This window comes from Ambystoma mexicanum, chromosome 3q, assembly GCF_040938575.1.
Source record: "Ambystoma mexicanum isolate Mex_15411 chromosome 3q, UKY_AmexF1_1, whole genome shotgun sequence".
NCBI lineage: Eukaryota > Metazoa > Chordata > Amphibia > Caudata > Ambystomatidae > Ambystoma > Ambystoma mexicanum.
In genome coordinates this window covers 1,106,793,321-1,106,812,081 of record NC_090926.1, presented here as the reverse complement: position 1 = coordinate 1,106,812,081, position 18,761 = coordinate 1,106,793,321, and the positions used below count along the sequence as shown (strand labels likewise).

Sequence of the window (18,761 nt, the reverse complement as noted above, 5' to 3'; positions counted from 1 at the left end):
CCCCTATTGTGCACTACCGTTGCTATGAACATAGCATGCGGTACAAACATTACACAATAGTTGGTAGAACACGTCCACTGCCACCAGCCATAAGTAGGAGATTGGCTATGTGACTAAAAATGTCACAGGAGCAGAGAAAAGGGGGATACTAGGTATCTCTTTGATACTCCACATATGGTGGTGTGTGCCAATCTCTCAGTCTATAAAGCTTTGGGAGAGATACCAAGTATCTCTCTATCATTAAGAACAGTAGTTACTCGAGGGTATATACAGGAAAGGATTCTTAAAGGAGACCCCCAACAGTCCCTAGCACCACTGACCATAAGGAGCTGTGTGCTGCAATAGAAAAATGCAGATGCCTTTAAGAGCTATGGAACAGACATAGTACAGGTAGAATGCAAAGAATCGAGCTCCACAAGACAGCACCCATAAGAATGAATGAGTGGAAAAAGGCCCCGCTCATTCATGATTTCAAGAAAAAGGTCCAAAAGTCCAGCAAAAAGTGCTGGGGGTCTCACTAGGAGAGGGGATGAAGCATAAAAAATATAAATCTCCCCAACAAGGAAAAAGGGAAGCCTAGATTACAACATACAGCAGAATAAGCAAACACACCTAAATGTGAGTTACCTGCATAGGGCTCAAGTGCCTGAGATGGACAACATACAATTGTGGGCGATGTACAGCAGACTTAAGCATTGGTAACAGAAGTAATAAGAAGTGAGACAGTATAATAGGGAGCAGTAATGGCTGTTCACCCAGCCCGCACCTTTCGAAACTTGTCAGTCGCTGCTGCTTGACTGCTGCGCTGCATGTTGAACCGGTGAACACAGGCAAACACAGTCTGGAGCTGCTACTGCAGAAGTCACCCTTTACAGAGGGGGCGGCACGGGCGGTGACGTTGCCCTCGGAGCTGCACTAATGAGTAGGTTGGCAGGCAGGGGGGGGAGGGGGCAATGAGGAGAGAGCAAAGACCCAGCAAGCTGGGTGAGAACGAGCGCGAGTGCGCTGACAAAAAGAGAAGAAAACAGGACAAGTAAGCTGTGCGAGAGGCATGGTATTAAGAGATGCCACAGACACCAAAGGTACCAGTTTGTAAAACCTTTATTGAAACACTTTGGGTTGGTTTAACGCCCATCTTGCCCTAGAACTGAGGTTTTCCCAACCTAAATAAACTAAGCAAAGACTATGTCTGTCAAGACTAATTCAAAAGTCTGTGTCAGAAAAACCTATGCTTGCCCTCACATCTAATCCTAAACATAGTGTAGGGATATCACTAATCAAATAAACAGTGTTCAAAGTAAAGTTCTGAGCTTCGTCCAGCTCCTGGTTTGCTCTTGGCCCCTTTTCCTAGAGACTGTTTCAACACAAATGTTCTCGGGATTACCTTCCTCAAGTTAAACACAGTTCAAACAAAAGAATCTCAGAGTTGCCCAAATTTAAAGATTTAAGGATTAAGGCGCTATATAAATAACACATCATTATTATTATCATCATTATGATACAGTTGCAATAATGTTTAACTGGATTCACAAAGTTCAACAAGAGCTTCAAGTATTCCTTTTAAGCTCAAGCACTGGTTCTAGCAAATACAACGTTCAACTTGTTCCCAGTCTTCAACAAGAGCGTAGCGTTCCCTTCCCCAGATTTATGTACTTAATCCTTAAAGCTCAGAGTTTAATTGGTTCACAACATTCAAATAGGTGCTATGGGGTTCCCCCTGCCCCAAGCTTAGAGTGCTCACTCCTTATAGCACAAAGTTCAATGGGTGTTTGATAACTCCTTGTTTTTAAATTCCTTATAACATTTTCCTTCGGTTGGGGCTTTCTGGTTGTGGCACAGTTAGCAGACCGAGCGGAGCACCCACTACAGGTCATGCAACCATTTGCCCTTTTGCTTTTCACTTAGTTTCTCATTTGGCTTCTTATTTTCCTAAACCTTGTTTATATGTGTTCTTGGTAGGTGGTTTGCTTTTTTTAACACCCATTATCAATATATTCTATTTCGTTGGCTTTCAATATTAGCCTCTTTTCCTTAACTCTTGGTCTCAATCGGGTTTTAGCTCCCACTTCACAGCTCTCTCTTCTGCTGTTCACTCAGTCTCTTTATCAAGTTAATTCCTTCATTATTCTTGTTTCGTAGCCTTTCGAGAATGTACTGCTTGTACGTGACAACTCCGATACAACAATGTAATTCACTTTAGCTTTCATATGCTTGCACACAAGGTTTCTTTTATCTTTTGCAACTCACTGGTCGTGTTGCTGCTTCCCATGGCTTCTCCGCTCACACAATGCTTTGCGATTGAGGTCAGGGTCTCACCTCCTCCCCCTCAGACACTCCTGGCCCGATTCATCCACCCAGAAGAACGAGCACTCCGCAGACTCAACGAAGGGACCGACAATCTCCACAGTTCCCTTCTTCTGACCGCACCAGCATCCTCGAGACACAACTCATTCGCCCTGCTTCTGCAGACTGCCTCACCATGCACGTCCTTAGCTTCTTGGTGCTCCATCCTCCACGGGTACTCTCCAGGCTGGATCTCCTTCCTGGCTGCTCTTTCCGGACAACCAGCTCCTTTCTACTGTGAGCTCACCACTTTTATACACCCGAGCCCTGTTAATGAATTTCAGGTGCGGGTCCTTAGTCTCGCTTGCCTGGCCATAGTTAATACAATGAATGGGACAAGCCTGAATTTCATCTCTGTAGTCTTCCTCTCTGTAGTCTTTCAAGTCCCTCTTCTTCGTCCTAGTACTAGAGTGGGGTTTTCTATGGGAAGTCTTCTTTAAGGAGTCTTCCTTTTCTCAGTACTTTGTGGGAACTCATGGGGAAAAATAAGGCACGAGTGGAACTAGCCCATGAAGGCAGAGAGAAGGGATGGTAAGTCGGTGTTAGGGAAGGGGGTGGGGGGGATACCATGTCTCGCCATTCGGCACCCTCTCCACAATCTCCAAGGACCCTCCATTGGTTGTCTGCCCCCAGGATCTGGATTCAACAGCGATGGTCTTTCCTTGCCCTCTCCTCTCTGGTTTCTAGTAGCGCCTTGATGCCAACAGCCTTGTTGCGCTTTATAACTATGTATAAAATACAATATGCTAAATATGTCTGAAATATAAGAGTGATTCGCAATCTACATGCATTTATAAAGATATCAGTGGTTTTCTAACATAGCTTTGGCAGTACTCATTTTGTTAGCTCTCCAATGAAACCTATGGCAAGCTAATGTCTTCTGTTTTAGCCCTGCTTACATAATCAAATGAGGGGTGAGGAGGAAGGGGGTTTAAGTATCCCAGGAGATCTTTCTTGGCCATCTGGAGTGAATAGGCTGGTTTATCTTTCATCATGAAAACATTAAGTTCACGGAACAAAGAGCCACCTGTACAAGATCCTTGAGTAATGGCGCATATCCCGTGCGCCTTCAAGAGGATATTCTTTATAAATATATCTGTACCCAGTGTAAGGGTGCAGAAGTAGGCAACTGATTCAGGAGGTATCATGGTGGCTGGCAAAGACTGAATTCAAAAACACCTGGCTATCACCAAAAGGAGTTTCCCTGCCTCAAACTAAAAACTAAAGGGTCCGTCAGAATGTCTGTCACTAAAAGCAACGGCCCAAGTCAAAACCTCTTCTCTGTCCCTTACACTGTAACTAAAGAGTCTTAATCAAATGTAACATTCTCTCACCAGTAGAATGACTGCCTTCTCCTGGTCTTTGCACACAGTTCCAGGTGTGGCCCGGAGGAATGACTCCATTCCTCTGGCTTCTCTGGTAATGTTCAAGCTGGGTCCAGAGGAAATAGTTTCAACAAAGTAACAGTTATGAGTAGGGGGGAATGGCTCCCTTCTCCGGTTTTCTCAGGTAATTTCTGCAACAGTTCCCCCTTGTACTTATTTGGGTCGCAGACCCGGTTCGCTAGCTCTTTGTCAGGCCCACTTGGTTCACATCCCTGCCAAGTATTGCCACAAGGAAGATGCATCATATCAACATAGGCTTAACCTCTGTGTGGGTCCTCGACCCTTGCTTCTCTTCCCTTCTCACTAGGCCCACTTGGTTGACTCTCTTCCCAAGACCTGCCACAAGGAAGATTCTCTGCATCTTTATACCCATGCAGTTTGTGTCTCTCTCGCACCTCCAATCCCCTACCAGTCACTGTGACGTGCCCCTTAAATACGTTGACTTTGGGCCGGTTCCTCCTGGGTGCATGAATCTTCTCACCAGACTGCATTGGGGTCTATGACTTCTGCTGCTCCCGCCCCCACCTACCTTCTTCCTGGACCCTTCACAGGATGTTAATGGACTGCTCAGTCCACATCCCAGAGGTTGCGCCACCGTCTACCAGGTTCCAGTCACAAACTTTATCTGCTCCACAACACCAGGCAAAGGACTCCCGTCATCGGCCTATTGCCTTTGGGACCGGGCTGCTCTTGGGTTTCCCACCGCATCCTCCAGGTCTCCTTCGAACTTTCCAGGCTGGACTGTCATTCGTGCAGATCTGAGGCTCCCTTTCTCAAAGTCCTTTGTCTGTTTTCATGTATTTCTCATGACGACTCCCCCGTTGAAGTCAATACTGTTCCTGTATCTTCTCTGTGCCATTATTCATGGCTCCTGGCGGCCACCTCATCTCGGTACAGGTCTTGCTGGTAATCTTTATGCTTTGTGTCATCTTTTTTGTGCCAGTACTGGAGTTAGTCACACGACTGTTAGCAATCTTCTTCATCTCAGTAGAAACAACTGGTATGTTACAATACCAAATAGAAGTGCTATCAAGCAGGGGTTGGTGGAAAGGTGGCAATGGGCTTGAGATGGATAGGTTCGGAGTGTTGTGCCGGCTTTTACCAAAGTGGTCATCCTTATGCCCATGAGGGGGGAGTCCCTCCCCATGGTGTCCTCCTGCATTAAGAAGAAAAGGGTGAGGAGGGCACCACATATTATAGTAGTTGCTTATATTGAGAAAATACTAAATTCACTATACAGTAAGTTGATCATAATGTTCTCGCCTGGAGCTGCCAATTCAAAAACGGTCCTGTGGCACTAGGACCTAATCAAACAAAAAACTTCCAAGAAACAAAGTAAATCCACTTTGTTAGGAAAGGCGCATCTCAGTTAGCCCCAAATAGGTTGCTAATGTTTAATATATTGTAGATTAGGTATCCAGTTTACGATATAAAAGTAATGAAGTTCAAAGAAATATTTTCCAAAGAAATATTTCAGCAGGAATCGTTTAATTCACATTCCTGTAATATTTGCCGCCAAAATTTGTTTATGTAAATCACACAATGAGTTTGCATCTCAAATTGTCCATAATACTCTAGTGCCAATGCATTTCGGAATTAATCCTTCTTCAGGGCGGTATTATAGCAACAAACAATTAATATAGCATGACTTATTACATTGTTAATAGTATATGTACATACAACAGCCATTGTTTAAGGGTTATTACAAAAATCACATACCAATCCGCGAATCGCGTCCATTTGAAGAGATAATGAGAAAAACAAAACGGAATGCCAATTAGTTAACTGAAGTAAATGTGCATATTCTCTCTATCTTTAAACTAAATGTGCGTGTCATACCTTGGTCATGTCGAACGCTGAAATCGTGGTGTTGTGCAAGGATACAACAAGATCTACAAAAAAGTTAAACAAAAATACTATGTCATCCTCAAGTCTTTCCGTAGGTAAGGCCTGTGAAATCTAATTGTTACTGCTGTACTTACTAAGCTTCTGTTGTGCACAAAGCGTGACCGCAGAGTGAGCGGCTTGCAACGCGCTAGCGTGAGTTTACCTTTCGTTTTAAAGGTTACCATGGAGACGGTGCGAGGCGTCGTGGTCTAGACTGGAGCACGTACGCCTCGCGCCCCACCCTCGGGCGCAAGCCAGGGGGCGGGGATGTCTCCATGGTGACCAACCCATTGGAAGTCAACGCGCGTGATTGTAATCTCATGTCTACTGAGCCAGAGCAATTAGGGGACTGGCAGTGTGTATTCATTTAACGGATCCTAATAATGTATGCAAGACTAATGGTCCACATTGGCTTAATATGGGAAGTAGGGCGTATGAAATAAAATAATCCATAGTAATACAACTCTGGGACATGTATTCTATCACTATGGTGTCATTTAAGCAATGAGTTTTCCACTATTATGAAGACATAAACCTAAGTCTACTGCAATCTTAGAGAAAAACATGGCAAGGAATGTAAAATGCGGTTAAATAGCGGAACAATAGCAGCGGTTGTTTTCATAGAAAATATCGATCTACTGTGAATAAAATATAGAGTTAATTCTATTCTACAGAAATGATATTACAAGAAACACATAAAATTTATTTCTTCATTGAGCCCCCTTGGAGTAAGGGAACTCAGACGGTCTATCCAAAAGGATTCTCTTTGATCCATTTTCCTTTGGAAATTCTCGTGGGTGTCTCTTTTCGAAACCACTTCTAGGATAACAAAGCGGATTTGAGCCAGGTTGTGTCTCTTCTCATCCCAATGTCTTGACACCGCTGAATTCAGATTGTGGTTCCTTATGCATGATCTATGTTCATTCCACCTAAATTTTGCTACTCGCAATGTCTGACCCACATAGTACAGTCCACACGGACACTTGATGGCATAAATCACATTAATAGAGTCACATGTAACGAAATCTTTCAATCTGATTGTCTCTCCTGTATGGGGATGTTTCACTGTTTCTCCTTTCATCACATAACTACAATTGCTACAATTCAAACAAGGAAATGTTCCAATTCTTTCTGTGAGTTTCTTCTTAAGTGTTGGTTTAGTTTGAACTAGTCTGTCTTTTAGGTTTTGACTTCGCTGATAGGCAAATGTGGGTACTTCGTTAAACAGGTGTTCTACTCTCTGATCACATAATAATATGTTCCAATGTTTTTTAATAATACACTTAATTCGGTTACTTTGACGTGAGTATTTAGACACAAAGACCAGTGGTGGAGCCGACTTTTGCCTAGTCTTTATCTTCAATAGGTCTTCTCTGCTTTGTGCGGCTACACGTGACTGAGCTGTATTTATTTCTTCTTCCGAACATCCCCTCTCAAGGAACTTTTTCCCCATCTCTTGGATGGCTATCTTGTAGTCTTCTGGGTCACTTACCAATCTTTTTACTCTAAGCATCTGGCTGTATGGAAGGTTTTTTATGAGACTCGGTTGATGAAAGCTAAGGCGTTGTAATAGATTGTTCCGATCTGTAGGTTTTCGAAAGATGGTGGTCTGATAGCCTGTGTTGGTAATCTTAATGTCTACATCCAGAAAGTGGATGTTAGTTAGGGAGTGTTCTTGAGTAAATTGGATACGGGCATCTATGTTGTTGAGATATGTGAAGAAGTTGAGCAGTTCTTCTTCTGTATCTTTCCATATTCCAAATATGTCGTCGATGTACCTGATCCAAAGACCCAATTTTGGGTACCAATATTCATTCTGTAGTATGTTTTCAGATTCAAATTTGTACATGAATGAGTTAGCATAAGGGGGGGGCCATAGTGGCTCCCATGGCTGTCCCAGCCACTTGGAGATAGTAGTCATTCTTGTATTGGAAATATGAGTTATTGCTAATAAATTCCAGGAGTACCATTATGAATTCTTTCTGAGCTGGTATCTCTTCAGCATTGAGTAGCATCCATTCCACCGCCTCACCCCCTAAATCGTGGGGGATCGATGTGTAGAGGCTTTTAACATCGATGGTAAAACAGATGTTGTTGCAATTGAATGGAGTTCCGTTCAAGAGTTGTAAAAAATGGGTTGAGTCTTTGATGTATGTATTGGTTTTTTGAATCAGTGGCTGTAAAAAATAGTCCACATATTTGCCTAGAGGTTCTAGAATGCTGTTTATCCCTGCTACAATAGGTCTCCCAGGGGGTTTGATGAGGTCCTTATGTACCTTTGGAAGGGTGTAGAAGTGTGGTATTTTCGGGTGTGAATTGGTAAAAAATGTCTTTGTGTGGTGATTAATCCACTCTAATTCCTCCGCTTTATCTAGTAAAATCTTCAAATTTACTTTTATCTCAGGTGTGGGATCTTGTGTCAATTTAGCATACGTATTGCCATCACTTAGTTGTCTCTCACATTCTTCTTCATACTCTCTAGTGTTAAGCAGTACTAAACCTCCTCCTTTGTCCGCAGCCCTTATTGTGATTGCTGGATCTCCATATAAGTCACGTATCAACCTTAGTTCATGAGGTTTCATGTTTCGAGGTGACTGACCTTTAAACTTAAGTTTTTCAAAATCTCTCGTAACTTGTTTTTGGAAGATTTCAATTGAAGGTATACTTATTGGAGGGATAAAGGTACTTTTACTTCTGAATTCCTTAAGTTCTGCTTCTTCCCTAGCTTCTTGATGGTCCAGTTCGCTAAAGAACACCTTTAGTTTCATCTTTCTGATTAGTTTAAAAAGTTCTATTTTAGACTCAAATAATGTGCTGTCATATGTAGGAACAAAACTTAGGCCTTTCTGTAGTGTTTCTGTTTCTTTATCAGTCAAAACTCTAGATGATAAATTTATTACTATGTTCTCTTTTGTTGAAGTCTCGTGTTGGGTTTTCCTTTTGGTCTTTCTACTCCCCCGTCTCGTTCTCTTCTTCCTTTGTCTAAAAAAGAAGAAGACGGTGTGTCCCTCGCTGGTGTCTCTTCTGTTACTCTGGAGAAACCTGAAGTGCTTGCCGTACTGGCCTCTTCTCGGTTCGGGGGTTCCCTTTCTGTATCAGTTCCTGAGCTTGATGTTTCACTTGAATTTGTAGGCTTAGGCTTCCTTATTGGGGGGCCATATTTGTCCATCCAATTATAGACTTCATCTTTAAGATAATCATAAGTATCCCTTTTAAATTTGCGGATTTTTTTGGATTCTAATTCTGTTTTGTACTCTGCCAGTTTGTCATTTATCTCCTGAAGGATAGAATCAACTTCCTCTCTATTCAATGTTGTTACCAAAGCTTCTTCAATCTCTTGGATTTCTTTACTGATATCTGTTATGTCCTTCGCCAATTCTTGTATGGTCAGTAATATAAGATCCAAAGAGCACTTGTTAAGTATAGCTTCCCATTTCTTCACAAAAGTTTTACTCTCTTTGCACAATGTTGGACGTAACTGGATGCGTAGTCCTCTCGGAATCCGTTGACTTTTATGGTATCTCATATGGAACATATTATTTTGTTATCAGAGAGTAGAACACCTGTTTAACGAAGTACCCACATTTGCCTATCAGCGAAGTCAAAACCTAAAAGACAGACTAGTTCAAACTAAACCAACACTTAAGAAGAAACTCACAGAAAGAATTGGAACATTTCCTTGTTTGAATTGTAGCAATTGTAGTTATGTGATGAAAGGAGAAACAGTGAAACATCCCCATACAGGAGAGACAATCAGATTGAAAGATTTCGCTACATGTGACTCTATTAATGTGATTTATGCCATCAAGTGTCCGTGTGGACTGTACTATGTGGGTCAGACATTGCGAGTAGCAAAATTTAGGTGGAATGAACATAGATCATGCATAAGGAACCACAATCTGAACTCAGCGGTGTCAAGACATTGGGATGAGAAGAGACACAACCTGGCTCAAATCCGCTTTGTTATCCTAGAAGTGGTTTCGAAAAGAGACACCCACGAGAATTTCCAAAGGAAAATGGATCAAAGAGAATCCTTTTGGATAGACCGTCTGAGTTCCCTTACTCCAAGGGGGCTCAATGAAGAAATAAATTTTATGTGTTTCTTGTAATATCATTTCTGTAGAATAGAATTAACTCTATATTTTATTCACAGTAGATCGATATTTTCTATGAAAACAACCGCTGCTATTGTTCCGCTATTTAACCGCATTTTACATTCCTTGCCATGTTTTTCTCTAAGATTGCACTAGACTTAGGTTTATGTCTTCATAATAGTGGAAAACTCATTGCTTAAATGACACCATAGTGATAGAATACATGTCCCAGAGTTGGATTACTATGGATTATTTTATTTCATACGCCCTACTTCCCATATTAAGCCAATGTGGACCATTAGTCTTGCATACATTATTAGGATCCGTTAAATGAATACACACTGCCAGTCCCCTAATTGCTCTGGCTCAGTAGACATGAGATTACAATCACGCGCGTTGACTTCCAATGGGTTGGTCACCATGGAGACATCCCCGCCCCCTGGCTTGCGCCCGAGGGTGGGGCGCGAGGCGTACGTGCTCCAGTCTAGACCACGACGCCTCGCACCGTCTCCATGGTAACCTTTAAAACGAAAGGTAAACTAACGCCAGCGCGTTGCAAGCGGCTCACTCTGCGGTCACGCTTTGTGCACAACAGAAGCTTAGTAAGTACAGCAGTAACAATTAGATTTCACAGGCCTTACCTACGGAAAGACTTGAGGATGACATAGTATTTTTGTTTAACTTTTTTGTAGATCTTGTTGTATCCTTGCACAACACCACGATTTCAGCGTTCGACATGACCAAGGTATGACACGCACACTTAGTTTAAAGATAGAGAGAATATGCACATTTACTTCAGTTAACTAATTGGCATTCCGTTTTATTTTTCTCATTATCTCTTCAAATGGACGTGATTCGCGGATTGGTATGTGATTTTTGTAATAACCCTTAAACAATGGCTGTTGTATGTACATATACTATTAACAATGTAATAAGTCATGCTATATTAATTGTTTGTTGCTATAATACCGCCCTGAAGAAGGATTAATTCCGAAATGCATTGGCACTAGAGTATTATGGGCAATTTGAGATGCAAACTCATTGTGTGATTTACATAAACAAATTTTGGCGGCAAATATTACAGGAATGTGAATTAAACAATTCCTGCTAAAATATTTCTTTGGAAAATATTTCTTTGAACTTCATTACTTTTATATCGTAAACTGGATACCTAATCTACAATATATTAAACATTAGCAACCTATTTGGGGCTGAGATGCGCCTTTCCTAACAAAGTGGATTTACTTTGTTTCTTGGAAGTCCTCCTGCATTAAACCACCCGAAGGGGGAACATTAGGTGGCAGCCGCACCTCCCTAGCCTCATGAGAAAGGGCTCCCCCTTGGAGAGAAGTGACGACACCTAGTGAATCGTCACACAAGGTATCGCTGTGTGGAGACTAGCTCCATGACACTGTAGAATGCAATGCTGGCAGATAGCGGTGTTCGAACATTTACCAGTCGCACTTGCATGGGTGGTGTTACTTATTGTGGTTTACCATTAGGGTCACAATATTTTGGTTTGCACTTTATACTGCATATGAAAGATTATTTCTTTAATTCTTTTGTCATCTTTATTAATTACTATACTTATTTGTTAACTTATGGAATATGAAACAGTTCTGTATTACAAAAAATCTCTAATAAACAGCTTAAATTGGGATAAGAAAGAGAAGCAAGTGAGCAGGCAAAAATGAAGTAACTTGCAGTAACAAGAGAACATTGGAAAGTAAAAATATTTTTGCATGCAAAGCCAATCGCTCCGCATCATACGTCTAAGTTAAGTGTGAGGATACAGGGTGGTGAGCTTGTCTTCTGGATTCGACCTTCAGCGACTGCTGTTGGCACGTAGGCAGGGATGCTCGGTCTGAATATAGTCTTCAATATTAGCGCACCTTTTTCCAGATCAGGGCCATTTAGTCTGTCAGTAAGATTTGTTTTTACAGACTTGTAGCTGCTTGAAAAACACAACTAGCTGAGGTTGTCCACCTTTATTAAGCACTGGAACTGTGCACATTTGTCATTTAATGGGATTAGAGTTTGAAGGAGAGTTAATACAGATTTGGACAAAGAACACTTTCACCACGATCACGAATTATCTATAAAAAACATGATCTGCCCATACTTACTGTCCAAGAAGAAAATGTGCGCTGCTTTGTAATTAAAGGTCGGTGTACCTTTAAAATCGTTGATCAGGGCTTGCACCGACTTGGTGTTAAGCATGGAAGAGAAAAGAAAAACACAGTAAGCATCATGATGTGTCAGTATGTCCTCTCAATCATGAGAACAGGTTTCATGAATCAAATTCAATATGCGGACGTATGTCAAGTACAAGGGCCAGACATCGAATCAAGACCAAATTGATAACTTCCATTTAAGGTAAGTGATCGGAGTGATTAAACAAGGAAATACGGTCTCCTTCTAGCAAGATGCTCTTCCATTTTCTGCAGCTCACTTGTCACATACTCTAGTAAAATAGTACATTCCCCACTTATTGCACAGTAAACGCAGTTATGACAGGTAAGCAAACAGCCCCTTACATGACCATCACTACCCAGGGCCCTTCTGGGGTTCATCTGCCACACTATGGCAACCTGAAAGACTGTTTAAAGCCCAGCATATCCTTCAACCTGAATAAGCCTTTATGGGTCAACAAAATGTAGATATTTTTTTGTAACAGAAAATCTGTGCTATTGACCACCTTTCATTTGAGGTTATACCTGGCATATTTCACCCATCACTACATGTTCGCTTCATATTTGGTGTAACATACAAAAGTCCCTCCTTTTACAGTATACTCTTAGATAGAACAGAAATAGAACTATCTACCTTACCCTCACCAGTTGCTATGAGAAGATGGTCTCACTGCTAATATGGAAACATGCAGTCACTAATCGCGAACCACAATTTATTCAGTGGTCGAAGTGAGCGGGAGTGGTACCCATATACTTAAAGAAAAAAAAAAGGTTTCACTGTTCCTACACTTATTTTAAAAAGAAGCCGTTCCGGAATGGCTTCGTTTTAAAATAAAAGTGAAGGAAGAAGTTGAAACTTGCTCTTCAGTGCACTGAACTTTCCCTTAAACAGCAGTTGTGTTTTTTTGGGGTTTGATGTGCACGCTGGAGGGGGCGTGCTGTTTGGGTTTGTGGGGATAGGGGGCTGGCCAGCAGGGAATGTAGTTCCAATACTTCTTTTCATACACTTGGACCACTGAATTTATTCCAGAAGGACTTAGTCTCCACTGATTCAACAGATCGCATAATCTGCCAAACATTCAGTACGTTTGCTAACCATTAGGATGTACCAGGTTCTATGGAATGAACTGATCACCCCCAGATTCCTTTCCTTTACCCTTCTCCCATTTGGCTTCTGGCACCCCTAGGTTTGTTTCCCTACTGCAATTTCCTAGCTGAAATAACCTTGGATATTATTAGTGATGAAGTCTAATTCAAACAGCTCACATGGTAATTCTCAACAGGCTGGCATTAGTAAAATTTGTAAACTGCCAAATCAAATCCCGGACCACATGCATTGATGATTTAACAGAATAGAATAAAAGATCCACTAGAATGGAAATTGCATTTTACCTACAGCATGGCCTAGAAAATCCAAGGATTCAACTTAAAAGCTCACGCTACAATGGTCGCAAGAGGAAAAACCATACGCATCCTCCAGCTTCTCCAAATTAGAAAATCTAATGGATGCTCATCAACTGTCGCCAGAGACCTTGCAAACTAATTCCCCTCAGTAAATAACTCTACCCTACCAGCATATTTAAAATCGGTTTGGCAAAGGCTTCAACAACAAAATCCAAAAGTCTGCAATTACGTTCAATCCCTACTCAAATACGTCAGTTTGCATCACCCCGCTCGGATGTAGTACCCCTTGCCATGATATATGATATCATCTGGCATTTATAACGCGCCTATACACAACTGTTTCAAGGCGCGACGAGGCAAGGGAGGGGGAACAGAGGGAAGACAGACAACAATCCTACTAGGCCAGGTGTCATTCAGATTGCGCAAGTGCATGGGAAGGGGGAGGTGGGAAAGTGCAGTACATGGGATAAAGAGTAATAAACAGTAAGTAAAGTACGGCCCGCTGGTGGGAAGGGTAAGTGCAGACATCAGGTGTCAGGTGCTGGTAGTGGAACTGTGGGGATACAGAAAAACAGTCCCTAAGTGCAGGGTTTGCCAGGAAGGCAGTGCAGGTGTGCTACTGACAGGGGAGGGGACCTGGGCCCGAGATCAGAGGGTGGCGAGGTAACCAGTGCAGTTTCAGCCAGGAAGTCAGCAGGGGAGAGGAGGAGAAAAAGCAGAAGCAAAGAGAAAGGTTTTGAGGTGCTTCTGGAATCAGAGATGATTCTCCTCAAGTTTCAGGAAGGCAGGTAGGCTGCTCCAGAGGGAGGCCTCAGCCGAGGAAAGAGATCTACCACCAACTCTTTGCTTGGAGAAGCGACTGAACTTGAGGGAGTTGGAGGCAGATGAGCGAAGAGCTTGAGAAGGACGATATTTAGGAAGAGAGCTGAAGGTATTGAGGTCCCAGGCCCCAGAAGGCCTTGTGGACAATGCAGAGGATTTTGAACTTAATCCTCGCAGCCACTGGGAGCCAGTGCAGAGATTTCAGTTCTGGAGAGATACGATCCCTGGGCTTGAGGCCAAGGACAAGTCTTGCAGTCCTGTTCTGGATGAGTTGCAGAGGGCAGAGAGTAGAAGCAGGCAGATTTAGAAAGAGGCTGTTGCAATAGTCCAGCATAGAGAGAACCAGAGCTCTGGAGACAGTGAGCTTCTGGGGGAAGGAGGAAAGGAAGAATACCTCTACCTCTGAGAAGGTGCAGCTGATGGTTTGATTTCTTAGAGACGTCAGAGATGTGAGGAGAGCAGGAGAGTGTGGAGTCGAAGATGACCCCAAGGTTTTTAGCCTCACAGGTGGGAGCAGGAAGAGGGCCAAGGGAGGACAGCCAGAGAGTGGCAGGAAAGGAAGGAGCGGGTGTTCCAATGAGGAGAAGCTCGGTCTTACTGGCATTCAGGCAGAGATCATTGGCAGCACGCCACTCCTGGATGGCGCAAAGGCAGTCGGAGATGAAAGAGGGAGAAGAAGTGGCTGAAGGTAGCCTAAAAATAAGCTGAGTATCGTCCGCATAGCACTGGAAGTTGAGGCAGAGCGCAGCAATGCAGTGTGCAAGAAGTGCCAGGTATTGGTTGAACAGCCAGGGAGAGTGTTTAGACCCCTGGGGAACAGCACAGGTAGAGATGGAGGAGAGGAAGGACCCAAGTTGAACCTGGGAGAGTCGATCTGAGAGAAAAGAAGTCAGCCAAGCCAGGGCCTGACCAGTGATACCCAGGTTATCATGGAGACGGTTGAGCAGGATGGAATGGTTGACCGTGTCAAAGGCAGAAGAGAGATCAAGTAGGATGAGGACACATGGGGTGTTGGAATCAAGGTTGGAGAGCAGGCCTTCACGGATGTTCAGGAGAGCAGTTTCTGTGCTTCTGGCAGCTCTGGAAATCGGCCAGAGCAGGAGGAACAGGGATGAACCGGTTTTGCCGAGGCATTCATAGATCGGACTTGTCTAGAAACATCGTCTGGGATAAACAGGGGAAAGGCAGAGGAGGGAGGGAGGAGAGGTGGCCGAAGAAGGGCCGGAGGAAGAGAAGGGAGTAGAGGGAGGAAGGGGAGAGGTTGAAAGGGAGGAGAGGATGTCCTGAGTTTTAGAGATGAAATGAGAAGCCAGTGCCGTGCAGAGGGCCTGGGAAGGGACAGGAGAGGTAGAGACTGCGGCAGGATTGGCCAGTTCCTTGCAGATTTTAAAGAGTTCAGCCGAGTTGTTAGATGCCGCATGCACATTTTGAGGGTGACTAGGTCTGAGTCGTACCACGAGTTGCACTTGGCTTTGGGCTTCAAGCGGAGCCTCATGACAGGGGCAAGAACATAGAGAGTATCAGATATAGCATAGTGGAGCATGGAGAGGGCTGTGTCAGGGTGTGAGTCAGCCAAAGGGGGAGGAGGGGATGAGAAAGTGGCAGCGAAAGCCTCAACTGACACGCGCTTCATGGGTCGGATGACCAAGAAGATGGGTGGCAGTGATGAAGTTGGCTTGGCCTGAGGGGTAGAGAGGGTCAGCTGGGAGGAAAGGAGAAAGTGATCACTCCAGGAGAGAGGAGTGGTGAGAGGGATAGAAAAGGGAAAGTCTGAGGAGATCAGAACTACCAGAGTGTCACCTGCAGAGCGAGTCGGGCCAGAGGGGAGAACGGAGTGAGAGAGTAGCAAAGGTTGCAAAGGTTGCAAAAGAGTCCAGAGGAAAGACAGGACAGGAAGCATCCAGGTGGATGTTTAAGTCTCCAAGAAGGAGGAGTTGAGTGGTCGAGAGCAGGAGGGAAGAGGAGAGGTCCGCCCACTCAGAGTGGAAGGAGGAGATCTGACCAGGTGGCCAATAGATAGTAGCCACAACAAGGGAATGGCTAGGAGAGAGAGAGAGCCTGCAGACTAGGCATTTGAAGGAGGAGTAGGCCTATGTAGGAATGACAGAGGCAGGAATCCACTCGGGGAAGATCAGGGCTACTCCCCCTCCAGAACGGTTGGACGTAGGCGCCGAGAGGATCTTGTAGCTGTCAGGGAGGAGGGTGTCAAAGCTTGTGACAGAGCTGGCTGTGAACCATGTCTCGATGAGACCGAGGACATCGAGGTCAAGTTCCTAAAGAAGGCGGCAGATGTGGGAGGGGTGTTTGACAGCTGAATTTAGAGTGGCAATATAGAGAAGGTTGCCGTCCTTGAAAAACTTCCAGGGAGGGGTACATATCAGACGTACGCCCTGCGGAAATGTGGAGGAAGCCTGACGGATGGCAGAAGCAGAGGGAGGAGAGGGCAAGGTAGCCAAGTAGGAGACAGCAGGTGAGGAAGCTGTGGTGGTAAGAGAGGGGACAGCAGGAGAAGAACGGAAATTGATGAGGCGCAGGAAGCGTCTATCGAAGAGGAGAAGGTTGGCCTGAGGGCCTTGGACCAAGACGGTACCATTCACATAAACATTAATGATGACCTTAGAGGAGTGGAAGGAGGCCAGGAGGGCCCCCCACCGGGTGCCACCATTAATGGGGAGAGGAAGAGAAAGGAGAGAGCACAGAGACCATATGTAGGGTCCATAGGTCTGGCGAGGGAATGACAAAGAGGATGTCAGTGAATGTTTGCCTGGAGCAGGCACTGGTATAGGTGTCAGCAATAGGGAGGCCTAGGGTTGGAGACCATGATGTCCTTTTTAAACTTCTTCCTACCAGATTTAGTGGGGAGAGCAGGATAGTCAATAGAGAAGCGGTTAGAGAAAATAGGAGAGACCGAGAGCACCATAGTGTAGGTAGGGAGAGGAGAGAAGAGGAAGAGAAAGGGAGAACACTAGGGAAGGACAGCAGACAAGAAAAGAGAGGTGAGACAAGTTGAACAATTGGACAAGACGGCAGGCACTCAGATGTTAAAGACTATCACAATGCTCTGTAAGTCAGAGAATCCAAAAGAGGGGAAAGGCCTAGGTCTCACAATGTAATTTTAAAAATATGTTTAAAAAAAGGCCTAATGTTAATTAGAATGTGTCTATTTCAGAAATAAAACTGTCATGGGATGCATGTGATAACATTTCAGAACAATCTCTAGACTTTCAATCGTTTTCCGAGTGCAGGAGAAAGTGGTTATTAATCAGCTTCTTAACATCAGTGCCACTTAAGCCCAGACGTGATCATAAATATGTTTTAAACTAACATTTGACCCAGCAGAGGCCATATTCAAGGGTTCATCTTTCCTTTATAATTTTGATGATTGGTATGTGTACCAGTCTGCAGCCTATGGCATAAGTGATCATTGGTACTCATACACAGTGCCTCATGGACATGAATGCATGGCTTGTGGTGTGTGCATTACACGTTAGTTGAAACCAGCCAGACCCATCTTTTTCCTACGTAGTTTTGGACAGATCTTTGCATCATTGGCAGCTGGGCATTCTTCATTGCCCAGCTCTTCGACAATGTCAGTCAAATACAGGTCTACTGGAAAAACATCGGCAGCGAGCTGGAAGTTATGCTTGAACCCTTCTTAGTGTGACTGCCATGACAATGTAAAAACAAGATCTAGATGACTGAGGTTAATGCATGTAAAGCACATTATGCATAACCACCAGCTGCGTTCCTGTATCAATGAGATGTCGATCACACAAGGCTCTCTGGGGTCTCCGTAAGTCTTAAAAGTTGGACAACTCATACAACAGTTTGCAAATATCACAAATGATCATCTCAGGTGTGACATAATGAATCCTACTTTTCAGGTTAAGATCACATAGGATACTGGTACTTGTAATCCTGCATTTATAATGTATACATGGATTCAGAGTTATGGGCTTACATTTCCAATTACAGAACTTCATTTGATACCCTTATCAGATTAAGTGCATAGGGGAGGCAAGATGGCTCAGGGGCAACGCGTTTTTCTTGGAAGACAACACAGCACACAGGTTTGAATCCTGATCCCACACTTAGAAACGACTCCTGATATTAAGCAAGTTATAAATGAACAATTGTAATTATATATGCATGAAGTTTCGATACTTGGTGGCAAAAGCGGGTAGTGGTTTTTCGTCAATATTAGCTTTAGTGGTTTAAAGATACTTCATGCTGAGCAGTTACTTTGCACGTAGATTATGGCTGTGTGGTAGAAGAGAAATATATTTTAGACGCTAGGGTGTGTGGGTGCCAACAGAACTATCTAGTTTGGTCTCCCTATCTTTTCCAAACACACAGTGGGGGAAACAAAGATACATGATGCACAATTATAATGCCAGACTACAGAAAATGGGCACAGAGCATACTATTCAATGTTTAAAGTATTAAAGTATGGGTGCCCCCTTCCATTCTTTATGATGCCCTACTGTCTCTGGTGCCTATATTTGGCTCTACCACTGCCCCTGGCATTAGAATGGGGTTATCCCAAGTACCCTTTACACATGTCCATTCTCCTTGCGTAACTGAATGAGTAGCTATGCATCATTTTGGTAACATACAGCTAAACACTCCTAATT

At 43.6% G+C, this 18,761-nt stretch overlaps 1 protein-coding gene across 3 annotated transcripts in view; it reads right to left on the bottom strand.

The window, feature by feature from the left end:
* The window catches only part of STXBP2 (syntaxin binding protein 2), a 669,892-nt gene that overhangs the window by 446,272 nt on the left and 204,859 nt on the right, over nucleotides 1-18,761 (bottom strand). For all 3 annotated transcript variants that reach the window (XM_069603863.1, XM_069603862.1, XM_069603864.1), the window contains exon 5: nucleotides 11,836-11,914. In XM_069603863.1, the coding sequence (XP_069459964.1) occupies nucleotides 11,836-11,914 (79 nt within the window). The remainder of the gene's footprint in view (nucleotides 1-11,835; nucleotides 11,915-18,761) is intronic.